The sequence below is a fragment of the Molossus molossus genome, unplaced genomic scaffold, assembly GCF_014108415.1.
Source record: "Molossus molossus isolate mMolMol1 unplaced genomic scaffold, mMolMol1.p scaffold_m16_p_11, whole genome shotgun sequence".
In the NCBI taxonomy this organism is placed as follows: Eukaryota; Metazoa; Chordata; class Mammalia; order Chiroptera; family Molossidae; genus Molossus; species Molossus molossus.
The window spans coordinates 21,252,164-21,266,672 of record NW_023425346.1 but is presented as its reverse complement, the minus strand read 5'-3'; the positions used below and the strand labels follow the sequence as shown (position 1 = coordinate 21,266,672).

At 35.9% G+C, this 14,509-nt stretch overlaps 1 protein-coding gene across 1 annotated transcript in view; it reads right to left on the bottom strand.

Moving 5' to 3' along the window:
- THSD7B (thrombospondin type 1 domain containing 7B) overlaps positions 1-14,509 on the bottom strand; it is an 848,907-nt gene that overhangs the window by 219,833 nt on the left and 614,565 nt on the right. The window contains exons 13-14 of the mRNA XM_036254339.1: positions 12,924-13,118; positions 7,762-8,025 (exon numbers count right to left, since the gene is read on the bottom strand). Of these exons, the coding sequence (XP_036110232.1) occupies positions 7,762-8,025; positions 12,924-13,118 (459 nt within the window). The remainder of the gene's footprint in view (positions 1-7,761; positions 8,026-12,923; positions 13,119-14,509) is intronic.

Genomic DNA, 14,509 nt, shown 5'->3' with positions numbered 1-14,509 from the left:
AACAAAGGAATCCCCATAAGGCTATCAGTTGACTTCTCAACAGAAACAATACAGGCCAGAAGGGAATGGCATAAAGTAATCAAAGTTATGAAAAACAAGGATCTGAATCCAAGACTACTCTACCCAGCAAGGCTATCATTCAAAATAGAAGTTCAAATAAAAAGCTTCCCAGACAAAAATGGCTGAGAAAATACATTAGCATCAAACCAGCACTGCAAGAAATATTAAAAGAACTGTTGTAATTAGAAGAAATAGGAAGAAAAATAGAACCACACTAAACAAATATGGCAATAAATAAGTACATATCAATAATCACCTTAAATGTAAATGGACTCAATGCTCCCATAAACAGACACAGAGTAGCTGATTGGATAAAAAAGCATGACTCATATATATGTTGTTTACAAGAGACCCACCTCACAACAAAAGACTTAACATAGATTGAAAGTGAAGAGATGGAAAAAAGTCTTCCAAGCAACAAAAAGAAAAAAGTCTGGGGTAGTAATATTCATATCTGGTAAACTAGATTTCAGAATGAAGGACATAACTACAGACAAAAAAGGTCACTACATAATATTGAAAGGATTTATCCAACAGGAGGATATAACCTTGGTAAACATATATGCACCCAATATACAAGCACCAACTTATATTAAAAATCTTATGGAGTACTTCAAAGGAGAAACTGACAGCAATACAATCATAGCAGAGGACTTTAGCACCCCACTGATAACACTGGATAGATATTCCAGACAAAAACTTAACAAGAAAACAGATTCTAATTGAAGCACTAAACAAATTTAATAGATATCTACAGAGTATTACACCCCAAAACTACAGAATTCACATTTCTCTCAAGTGCACATGGGACATTCTCAAAGACAGACCACATGTTAGGGCACAAACTAAGTCTCTACAAGTTCAAGAAGACTGAAATTATATCAAGCATCTTCTCAGATCACAATGGCATGAAACTAGAAATCAATTGCAACAGGAATATGCAAAGACATTTGAACACATGGAGGCTAAATAGCATGTTACTAAACAATGAATGGGTTACCATGGAGATTAAGGGAGAAATTAAAAACTCCCTGGAAACCAATGAAAATGAACACAACAACACAAAATCTATGGGATGCAGTAAAAGCAGTTCTGAGAAGGAAGTTCATAGCACTACAGGCGTACCTTAGAAACAAGAAAAATTTCTAATAGACTATCTAACCTCACAACTTAAAGACCCAGAAAGCAAACAAAATGAAAACCCCACAGCAAGTAGAATAAAGGAAGTAGTAAAGATCAGAGCAGAAATAAATAACATGGAGACCAAAAAACAATTCAAAGGATAAATAAAACATAGAGCTGGTTTTTTGAAAAGATAGACAAGATTGATGGACCCTTAGCTAGACTCACCAAGAAACAAAGAAAGAGAACCCAAATACACAAAATCAGAAATGAAAGAGAAGTAACAACTGACACCACAGAAATAAAAAGGATTATTGACAAATACTATGATCAATTATATGGAACAAATTCAACAATTTAAGCAAAATGGACAAATTTCTGGAAACACACAGTCTCCCAAAACTGGACCGGGAAGAGACAGAAAACTTAAACAGACCAATAACAATGAAGGAAATTCAAGATGTAATCAAGACTCTACCAGCAAACAAAAGCCCAGGCCTGGACGGCTTCACGGGAGAGTTTTACCAAACATTCAAAGAATAACTAACACCCATTGTCCTCAAACTATTTCAAAATATTTAAGAAGAAAAAAGATTTCAAACTCATTTTATGAGGCCAGCATAATTCTAATTCCAAAACCAGAAAAAGACACTAAAAGAAAGAAAACTACAAGCCAATATCCCCGATGAACATAGATGACAAAATTCTTAACCAAATACTATCAAATCAGATCCAGTTCATTGAGATCCAGTTCAATGCATCAAAAAAATTATTCACCATGACCACGTGGAAATCATTCCAAGGACTCAAGTCTGGTACAATATTCACAAATCAATAAATGTGATACACAACATAACAAAGTGAAAAATAAAAAGTACATGATCATATCAATAGATGTTAAAAAAGCATTCGACAAAATCCAGCACCCATTTCTAATAAACATGCTCAACAATATGAGAATAGAGGGATCATATCTTGACATAATAAAGGCCATATATGAAAGACCTACAGCCAACATCATACTCAATGGGCAAAAAATAAAAACATTTCCCTTAAGAACAGGAACAAGACAGGTATGCCCATATTCGCCACTCTTATTTAACATAGTTATGGAAGTCTTAGCCACAGCAATCAGACATGAAGAAAATATAAAAGGGATCCAAACTGGAAAGGAGGAAGTGAAACTGTCATTATTTGCAAATGACATAATATTATACATAGAAAACCCTAAAGACTCCATCAAAAATGTACTAGACTTAATAAATGAATTTGAAAAGTAGAATACAAAAATTAATGTCAAGAAATCAATGACATTCATATACACCAATGATGAACTCACAGAAAGATAAACTAAAAAACAATCCCATTTACCACTGCAGCAAAAAAAATTAAGATACCTAGGAATAAACTTAACCAAAGAAGTAAAGGACCTATTTGCAGAAAACTATAGGACATTGAAAAAAGAAATAGAGGAAGATATAACAAAGTGGAAGCACATACCTTGTTCGTGGATTGGAAAAATTAACATCATTAAAATGTCCTTACTACCCAAAGCAATCTACAGATTCAATGCAATCCCCATCAAAATACCAGCAACATATTTCACAGAACTAGAACAAATACTTCAAAAGTTCATATGGAACCAAAAAAGACCCCAAAGAGCCACAGCATACTTGAAAAAGAAGAACAAAGTTGGAGGGATCACATTACCAGATTTCAGGTTATACTATAAAGCCACTGTAATCAAAACAGCCTGTAACTGGCACAAGAACAGGAATATAGATCAACGGAACAGAATAGAGAACCCAGAAATGGACCCAAGACAATATACTCAATTAATATTTGACAAAGGGGGCAAGAGCATATAGTGGGGTAAAGACAGCCTCTTTAATAAATGGTGTTGGGAAAATTGGACAGCTACATGCAAAAAAAGTGAAACTAGACCATCAACTTACACCCTACACAAGAATAAACTCAAAATAGATAAAAGACATAAATGTGACTCATGAATCCATAAAAATCCTAGAAGAAACTGTAGGCAACAAAATTTCAGACATCATGCACAGCAGAATTTTCACTGATACATCACCTAAGGCAACAGAAAAAAAGGAGAAAATGAACACATGGGACTACATCAAACTCAAAAGCTTCTGCACAGCAAAAGAAACAACCACCAAAATTGAAAAGCAACCCACTGTATGGGAGAGCATAATTGCTAATAATACATCAGATAGGGGTTAATTTCCAAAATATATGGAGTGCTCATAGAGCTCAACAAAAGAAAGACAAAGAACCCAATTAAAAAATAGGCAGAGGAACTAAATAGACACCTCTCCAAACAGGACATACAAATGGCTAAGAGACATATGAAGAAATGCTCAACATCACTAATCATCAGAGAGATGCAAATTAAAACAACAATGAGTATCACCTCACTTATTTGTGGAATATAATGAACATAACAGTCTGAGGAACAGGGTAGTCCCAGAGATGTGTAAGTGGGGTACAGACTGACAATACCCAGAAAAGGGGTTTTGGGGGGGATAAACCACAGAACTTATATGCATGTCTGCATGAACAATGGACATGGACAACAAAGCTGGGGACAGGGCAGGAAGGGTGGGGAAGGGGGTATCAGTGGGGAAAAAAGGAGAAACATCTGTAACAAAAATAAATGAATTAATAAATTAAATGAAAAAAAAGAAAAAGAACCATCAAAATTAAAAGGGATCCCACTATATGGGAGGCCATAATTGCCAATGATGTATCAGATAAGGGGTTAATTTCCAAAATATATAGAGTGCTCATACAACGCAACAAAGGGAAGACAAAGAACCCAATTAAAAATTGGGAGAGTTGCTGAATAGACACCTCTCCAAACAGGACATACAAATGGCCACGAGACATATGAAGAAATGCTCAACATCACTAATCATCAGAGAGATGCAAAATAAAACAACAATGAGGGATCACCTCACGCCTGTCAGAATGGCCCCTATCAACAAATCATCAAACAACAAGTGTTGGTGAGGGTGTGGAGAAAAGGGGACTCTAGTGCACTGCTGGTGGGAATGCAGTCTGGTGCATCCACTATGAAAACACTATAGTGTTACCTCAAAAAATTAAAAATTGTATTGCCATTTGACATAGTGATCCCAGTTTTAGGAATATACCCTACGAAGCCTGAAACACCAATCAGAAAGAATATATGTACCCCCATGTTCATAGCAGCACTATTTACAATAGCTAAGATCTGAAAACAGTCCAAGTGTCCATCAGTAGATGAATGAATAAAAAAACAGTAGTATATATGCACAATGGAGTACTATGCAGCTGTAAGAAAAAAAGATCTCTTATCCTTTGAGACGACATAGATGGACCTGGAGAGTATTATCCTAAGCGAGAAGAGCCAAGCAGAGAAAGACAAATATCACATGATCTCACTTATTTGTTGGATATAATGAAAATAACAGTCTGAGGAACAGGGTAGACCCAGAGACATGGAAGTAGGGAACAGACTGACAACCTTCAGGGGTGAGGGGGGAGGGAAGAGATAAACCAAAGAACTTATATGCATGTACGTATAACCAATGAACAAAAATAAAAAATAATGGAAAGGAACTTCAGTACCCACTCTCTGAAATGGACAGATAATCCAGACAGAAAAAATTCAAGAACGAAATGTTATAATTTAACCAAATGGATCTGAGTTACATAGAACATTTTACCCAATAGTAACAGAACACACATTCTTCTCAAATGTACATAAAACATTCTCCAGGGTAGATCATGATAGGACATAAAACAAATACTTGACAAGGGACGAGGAACACCAAATGGGGAAATGAGAGTCCTTTCAATAAATGTGTTGAGAGTCTGGACTGTGTGGCTCAGTAACTGAGAGTCGACCCATGCCCCAAGAGGTGGACTATTCGATTCCTGATCAGGACACATGCCCAGATTATGGTCCCGATCCCCTGTGGGGGGCATGCAGGAGGCAGCCAATCAATGTTCTCTCTCATCGATGTTTATATCTCTCTCTCTCGCTCACTTCCTCTCTCTAAAATCAATAAAGAAAAAAATTATAAAAATAAATGTGTTGAGAAACATGGATAGATATGTTCAAAACAATGAAATTGGATGCCTGTCTTACAAAACTCACAAAATTAACTCAAAATGGATCAGAAACCTAAATCTAAGACTTGATTCCATAAAATTCCTAGAAAAAAATGTAGGCAACAAACTCTTTGACATTGGTTTTGGTAATTATTATTATTACTTATATGACACTAAAAAAACAAAGCAAAAAAAAAAAAGGCACTACATCAAATCTGAAAGATTTGCACAGCAAAAGAAACAACAAAATAAGAAGGTGACATCCAGAATGGGAGCAAAATTTTGCAAAATAAATATTGAATAAGGAGTTCATATCCAAAGCATATAAAGAATGCATATAACTCAATAACAACAAAAAACCAAACAATCAAATTAAACAATAGGCAGAGGAACCAAATAGACTTTTTCCCCAAAAAAATATCTGAATGTCCAACAGGTATATGAGAAGATACCCAACATGACTAATCATCTGGGAAATACAAATCAAAACCACAAGGAGATATCATACCACACCAGTCAGAATGGGTAACATCAAGAAGGGATAACAAATGTTGGCAAGGATGTGGAGAAGAGGAAACCCTTGTACACTGTTGATAGAATATAAATTGGTTCAGTTAATATGAAAAACAATATGAAGATTTCTTAAAAATTTTAAATAGAATCATCATATAAGCCAGCAATCCCACTTCTAGGGATATATCCAAGGGAAATGAGAATGGAATATGGAAAAGATATATGCACTTCCATGTATTATTTATAATAATCAAGACATAGAAACAACCTAAGTGCCCATCAACAGATGAGTAGATAAAGATGGGGTATATATATTCACTGGAATATTATTCAGCCATTAGAAAGACATCTCGCCATTTGTGACAACATGCATGGATCTGAGAACATTATGCTATTTGAGATAAGTCAGACAGAGACAGACAAATGCTATATGTTATTGTTTGTATGTGGAATCTAAAAAAGCAAAACTGCCCAGTCAGTGTGACTCGGTGGATTGAGAGATCCCAGTTCAATTCCTGATCAAGGCATATGTCCAGGTTTTGGGCTTGCGAGTGTGCAGGGGCAACCGATTGATGTATCTCTCTCACATTGATGTTTCTATCTCCCTCTCTAAAAAATCAATAATAAAACATTTTTTTTCTTTAAAAAAAGCAAAACTCATAAAAACAGAATAAAATGGTGGTTACCAGTGATGGGGGCGGATAGGTTGGTGGATGGATAGGATAGAGGCTGTTTAAGGGTAAAACCTGGCAACAAGTACTAAGTCCTAGAGATTGAATGAACAGTATAGTGACTAGAGCCAACAATATTGTGTTATAATCAAACTTGTTAAAAGGCTAGAACTTATTTTGTAAAATGGGTCTATTACTTGCTTGTGATGCTTCTGAAAGTCAAATCACTGAAAACAGTTCTATAGACTAATCTAGGAAGCAGAATAATGATGGCACAAATTTTAAAAATCATTAAACCTTAAATTGCATTCATGTAATGACACAGGTATATCCTAAAGGCAAGCTAATACACTGACAATAAAGACAAACTATCATTTACCTGACTTGTGTGATAGAACTAAATTCAATTTGCCATTTGTGGTATTATTGAGAAAATTTTTTTAAAACATAAGACCTTGATGACAGAGACCAAGAATCAATCTTTTTTTTCTCAGTGTTGGCTATTCAAACACAAATTTTTCTATGCCCTCAATAAAATTCCTAACTTGTTCAATCTCTTTAAAAAAAAAAAAAAAAGTAGTAACCCCCTGTATGCAAATAGAGCAAGAAATTCATAAACTCCATTGTAATCATTAGTCTCAGCCTCTTCCATCAATGTTTGCCCTAAATGCACTTAATCTTCATCCTTTTTTCCAATCACATATATTTTTCAACTTCTCAAGTTCAAATAAGAAAAACAAAACAAAAAACCCATCTTCTAACTGATAACATCTCATAAAACACTCCCAGATTACCAAATTTCTTTTTTTTTTTCAGTTTTATTCTACTAATTAGAGTAAACTTACATTGTATTGTAAAACACTTAAAATTAAATTTTCATTGGTATTTTGTAAACTCCCTTAGTAGAGATTGAAGGCCTGATCATTCATATAAAAATATATATGATCAGAGCACCAATAAACACCACAAAACACATGCATTTGTATTGGGCTTTTAAATTCTCCGTGAACTAGAGCAACTGTGCTCACTGCCAGCAAACAAGTGGTCAAAGGTGAAGTCGAGAGTGAGGTGAGCCAAGGATCCCAAACACACTCTGGATAATCATGAGATACGGTTCCGTGCATTCCATATGTCTATATTTTAGGAGAGGCACTGTGTTATGGACAAAGGAGAACAGAAAACATTATTAAATAACAAAGCTACTAATTCTAGACCTTGGACAAACCTCCTGGGTTGCATGTCAAGGTTCTCATCTGTCACCCCTCATGCATCTCCTTACCAGAGCTGCCGCAGAGGGAGGGGTCCACAGGCCTTCCACTTTTGTCGGAGCAAGCTCGCGCTTGAAGGCGCACGCCCTGTCCACACTGCTTGCTGTCCCCTTGCACCCGCAGTCCTCGCTGAGGGTCCCTTCTGCTTTCAGGGAGAATGCAATCGGACCAATTTCCATAAGGTTGAGATGTAAACACATCACAAGGACAGGGTTCTGTTTCCACTAGCGGGTAAATGTCAGCATCCTGGCATTTCTCCTTCTTCCGGCTTTTTCCTGTTCCAACAAGAAACGTTGATGTATTAATTTCATATCTGCTGTTTTGTTAAAAGTCACTCATGTTATTATATTTAAACGCTCTTACAATATTAAGTCTTAAGTAAAATAAAGCCTTTCTTATTTTCACTCTTCTGTGCATGGAATTAAGTCCTAGGACAATGAAAGCAACCCCCGGAGTAACTGGGAAATTCAAGGGAACATGACAAAAAAGTGTTTTGATGTTGGAGGGCAGCACAAAATATGTAGGAAATGTTTGCTACAGTGGCTCGACAACTAGAAAATTCTTGTTAATGTATTTATTATTTCCCCTACAATATGTTGATAAAAACAGATTGATTACCTTGTCATCACTTTCCTTGAGATTAATGGTTGCCAGAGAAATTAACAAAATGGTATAAATATTGACTCCTTCCCCCTTTTTTTCAAGTGACTTTATTCAAGGAAAAAAATAATATACTCACACACAATGGATTGAGACTTTGGGGTGATAGACAACGTAGAACTTACTTTGTTTCCCATTTTCAGGCAGCTCACAAACTGACAGAATCAATAGATTGAAATAAATGCTAAAATCATATTGGATACCTTAATGTGAGAAAAAGCTATGGCTTCTACTTTGAGAGGCCTTTTTAACTTAAGTATTCTGAATATGACTTTACCTTACCAAAATGACTTTAATGAACTTTTTAGTTGTAATCCCAACTTTGAATAATGACAACACAGTCATTTTTCACAGCTCTGAGTACTAGATAATCCTGTTTAATGGATTCAAAGTAGGCCTGTAACTTGATTCAATTTTTGTGTCAACATACTTCCTCTAGATTCTAAAAAGTTTTCCTAGATCTAGTAACTATTTTTGTTTCCTCATTAGTGGGTCATTGGCTAGCCATGGTTGGTTATTAAAAGTAGGCATCTTTATTGATCTATTTCCATGCTGTATGGCTGTTTTAGAAATACATGCTACAAGCTGACACATGGACTACTTTCTCTAGCCACAGACTAGAAATCCACACCAATCAGATTCAACCTGGTAAAATCCACACTCATTATTTTAATATCACTATCTTTCTTCTTCTGCATTTCCCAGTTATATCAACATGACCAAGACAAAAACTGGAAATGTCATACTTGAATCATTGTGCTGTACTACCTATATCTGTTTAATGGCAAGGACCTGTCATTTCAAATATCTATATATCTCTTGAATCAGTCCATTGTTTCCATTCTGACCAATATCACCCATATTCAGCTCACCTCCAAATCACCACTTAAATCACTACAAGGTCTTCTTCCAAAATCTTATTGCCACTGTGCCTTACTCCCTTCAATCTATTCTCCACGCTACAGTCAGGACCAGCTTACAAAGATTGAAATCTGATCACATCATTTATCTACCTTAAACTCTCCAGTGATTTATAACAGTTCATGGAATGAAATCTGGACTCCTCACCATAGTTACTAAGAACCATAGGCTCTGAGCCCATAATTGTCTGCCTCCTGCCTGAGTTGAACCACTCTGCCTCAGGCATGTGTGGACAAAAAAGGGGGCTCTAATATTCAAACTCCTACCTGGACAGGTTGTGGTGGCTAGTCATGCCACAGGCTTGTAACTTCTTTAGTGAAAGGTTTCTAAGCAAGCCCTGTCCATTGTTCTTGTGACTCTAGATTAACATACCTTTGACATGACAGAAGAAATACCCCCTTGAAGATGTAACCATTTAAGAAAACATGTAATCTTGTAATAAGATTCCCACCTTGCTTGCTCCCATTCTCCTATAATCTTTCTTATGTTCCCTCCTTAATTTCAAATGCAAAAAAAGAAGTTGTAAAACTGATATTCTTGGATCTTGCTCTCTGGCCTATGCTGTCAGTTTTGGCTCAAATAAATTACAAAAATTCTCTACAGGTTACGACACTTCTTACATTGACACATGTTACAAGCTAGTAATTTTCAGTTCCTAGAATTTACTCATTTGACTTATGACTTTTGCATGGCCTACTCCAGACATTCTCACCAGTTCTATGTTCTCTCCAAATACTAGTGACTGCTTACATGTCCTTCAGGTCCAAACTAATAGACTGTTCCTCCAAAAAGCCATCATGAACATAACTATTCATCTCAGGTCTGGAAGGGAGAGTGAAGGAGGGAGAAATCCCACAAAAACACATAAGTACAAGCAAGCATTAAATATGTGTGTATTGATTGTCCAGTTATTTATTACACATCTAATTAAAACCTGGACATATCTTCTATGGATTATTCCCAGCATTATATAAACATCTGCTTTAATTACCACTCAATCTAAAACCTGTGGTGTTCTAGTTTAGGTATAACGCATAGAACACCCAGATATTGATGCCTCCTGTTAAAAATGGAAAGAGAAAAATAAACACCCTTGATGGCCCCCTATTCAATGGAGGGGCGTGTGAGTGTGCGCGCACGTGCTTCTCCGTGTGTGTCTGTGGTAAAGAGTCACATTGTTTTAGGGTCTAAATTCCTGCCTTTTATTGTCATTCATTGTAGGGACTGCTTATTAAGTTTACTACCAAATCACATGGAAGAAAAAAAATATAAGCATTGCATCACAATCGAAATAAGTCTTTTTCTTCCAACAATGATACTAAATTATTTATCTAACTGGTATTTTTGCACAACCCACGTATTTCATTAAATTGACAAGTTGTTTAGGTGTAACTTAGATATTAAGATACATAAATGATCAATTAGCCAGCTAAAAGCATAGGAATTAATACTTTATAAAACTAATTCTAAGTAGTTTTTAGTATAAGTAATTCTTAAAATGTTAAAAAAATTTTCAATATTTACATAAAAAGTACATTTTATATGTTAAATTCATTAAAGTTTTGACAATTCATAACAAATTATGCTAGTTGCAAAATAAAATATCCTAGGATTTTCAATATTTTCCTTTCTCAGTTTGCAAATATAAAATATCAATAGCAAACTTCAAGACAAAGAAAAACTGGCCACTAGTTAAAACCTTTTTTATTTCCTCTAGAGGATTTTTTTTTTCCTTTATAGGAGATTTTCTTGCTCATCTCAAAGATATAGAGTAACTTGGATAATGGCTTCCAACTCATTCTGTATGAACCCGCAAACCACATTTCACCTAAGTTACCCCCTGATATTGAAATACACATTATATCCCATTATATTGTTTTATCTTAGAAACATAAGCAATGCTGCTTAAAATTATATATGCAAAGATTTTTGTAAAAGAGAGAGCAAGAAACACAGTGTATTTTATCTGATGTTTCTATATGTGATTCTAAGTTTCACAAAAACTTAAGCTGTTAAATGCTCTCACCCATTAAGTAAATCTATTAGAATGAGTTACATTCTTATAAGCAATGTATTCAATCTTATAAGCAATGTATTCAAACAAAGGGGTCTTGAAAACAAGAGAATTAGCACTGGAACTGCTGATAAGAACAAATGGTCATTGTGCTGAGTTCTTCAATGCCAACAATTTTATTTTCCCAATAATTATTTTGAATTTGTCCTTTATTCTCCATTCCCCGAATTAAGTTTTTCACATATACGAATACAGAACAATTAAGAAAAATTCTGGCATATTTACCTAGGCAAGTAGTAAGATACACTACTGCCTCAAGTACTTGTATATTACAGGCAAAAATGCTCCGGGACCTTGATTGAGCTAGTAAGTGCTTTAATTTTTTATTAAATCCCATGGATGTAAACAGAACCAATAATTAATACATTGTTGACTGGCAGTTTTACGCAGAAGTTATCTCATGTCACCGACTATTTTTTCGTAATTGCATATGAAAGTGAAACAATCTAAATAAACTTCAGTATACTTTATTTATACATAATGAATTTAACTGAAACTTTGTACATATCTGCTACATATTATATATTTTAGTCATTTTTTTGGTGTGGTATACTGTATAGCAATCACCTTTTGAAACACACACCTTACACGTTCTAGAGGGATTTTTTTTATACCAGTGACTATTTTTTTCTAAAACGTGGTCTTTTAGTTGCCCTGAAGGCCTAAAAGGTGAATCAATGTAAAGAGCTCTTTTAGAAGAAGTGTTAGGTTCTGAGCTGCACTCATTTGAACCAGCAGATATCCATCCCCCAGCTACTTCAAGAAGATAGAACGGTGTGCTGTTTTTCGAACTTCGACCCTCAGGGCAAAGAGTCACAAATACAGTAATTCTATATTACCCCGAGTTTCAAAAATTGAAATAGCTAATGCAAGTGCAAACACGAGTCAACTCGTGAGCGGTCAACATTAATTAATAACATACCACAAAAGCAGAATCTATGTATGCAACTTGATTTTTACCTCACACTATTAAAGTTTTTAAATGCTAAAATGCTTAGAAGGTAATGTCAAAAGACAACGATACAGGTTAGACATACTTTTGATGTTCTTTACAAATCAATGATAGCATTCCATCTTGCTGAGATCCGGGCATGACAGGCACCAAGAACGCAGCCATTAACTACTCCAGGACAGCTGGTAAACACATTGCCAATTATGACTATGACTACAGGGTGGAGCAAACATAGGCTTACAGTTGTTCATATGGAAAATAATACAAAATCATGGAAGAATCAACTCTGTTTCATATACTCACAGCTGTAAACCTGCTTTTGCCCCACCCTGTACGAAGATTAGAGAACTTCTGAGTTATAGAATGGTTCACATCTTTCATTCATTTCACAGATATTGAGTACACAGGATGTGCTAAGCATAGGCACAGAGGAGGCACAAAAGCAGGGGGGCTGGGGAGAGGTGGAGGCCTGACACAATTTCCTACCTTTCTCGAGCTTACATTGGCATTGGATAGTTCAGGAGTGCATCAGTGGTCTGAAGCTAAGACCTGAAAAGCACACTTACCTGTGAGCTGTCGCCGTCTGCTTCGGGTTGTTTCACAATTTGTGGAGCAGGGCGTAAACTTGGACCAAGCAGTGAAGGTGCAGTCGTCCCGACAAGGGACGGTGCATTCTTGCACAAGGGGAGGCATGCTATTTGCCTGCTTGAGGCACTCGGCCATTTCTGCTGACTCGTTGTCATCAGAGATGCATGAGACAGCTAAAAATAAAACACATACATGCATTATTTGGTTATTTTGAATAAATCAGTCTGCTGCTGGTTCCTTGACAAAAAGAAGCAGAATCTCCCAATGTTTGAAAATTTAGTTATCATTGTGATTGCAAAAGGAGTTCAACATAGCTACCCTTATTCCTCTAAAAATTTAATGCTTACTGCAGCCAGTGGAGGTATTTGATGAATTAATTGGTTATGTTATTAATCCAAACCCTGCATTGACAGCAACCGAAATAGCTTTCAGTAATTCATTATGTACATCCTGCTTGTGAGTTTCTGATCTCTAGGGATGATGCAAAACTAGGTAAGAGTACCTGCAAGAGTGAGTAATATGAAGTCAATACACACACACACACACACACACACACACACACACGCGCGCGATTCTGAACTCTTCCTAGATTTTCTTGGTTTTCTTGCTTTAATGTCACTGATGGAAGTTGTCCTGATTTCTCTCACAGTACTTAAAAAAGAATGTCTGCTGTCAACAAGTAAATGTTTCTCATTAAATTTCAGGAACAGTAAAACATTTTAACTTTTTAAAAAATATATGTTTTTATTTATTTTTAGAGAGCGAGGAAGGGAGATGGAGAGAGAGAAACATCTATCAGCTGCCTCCTAAATGCCCCCAACTAGGGACTGAACCAGAAACCTGGGCATGTGCCCTGACCAGAAATTGACCCAGTGGCCTCTTGGTGAATGGGATGACACTCAACCAACAGAGCCACACTGGCTGGACTTAACTTGTTTTCAAGTAAAGTTATACCCGATTCAGATAACTTCCAATACAAGTATCCTACCAATTGCAGATAACTCTCCAAAGCTTCTTTCACATATTTTTTTTTTTTAAATAGACTGTCTCTAGTCACACCATAAAATATCCAAAACATTAATAAAATTTTGTTTTGTTTTATTTTTGGACTAATTATGAATGAATGCTATGTTTATGCATCTTTTAATCACCCTGATTAATTATGAACTCTCTAAGGATATATCTTATGTTCTCTAGACCAGTATTTCTCAGTCTTGGCTCTATTGACATTTTAGATTGAATTTTGTGTATATGGGTACATTAGTGTTTCTTGTGCATTGTAGGATATCTATCAGCATTGCAGGCCTCTAACCATTAGATACCAGTAGCACACATACCCTCCCCAGTTGTGAAAAACAAAAATTACTCCAAACATTGCCAAATATTGCCCACTGTTGAAAACTATTCTTTTATTTTTTAATATTTTTTCTTTATGAATTTCAGAGAGAGAGAAAGTGAGAGGGGGAGAGAGAGAAACATCGATGAGAGAGAACATCAATTGGCCGCCTCCCCTGCATGCCCCCCACTGGGGATTGGGCCCACAACCTGGGCATGTGCCCTGACT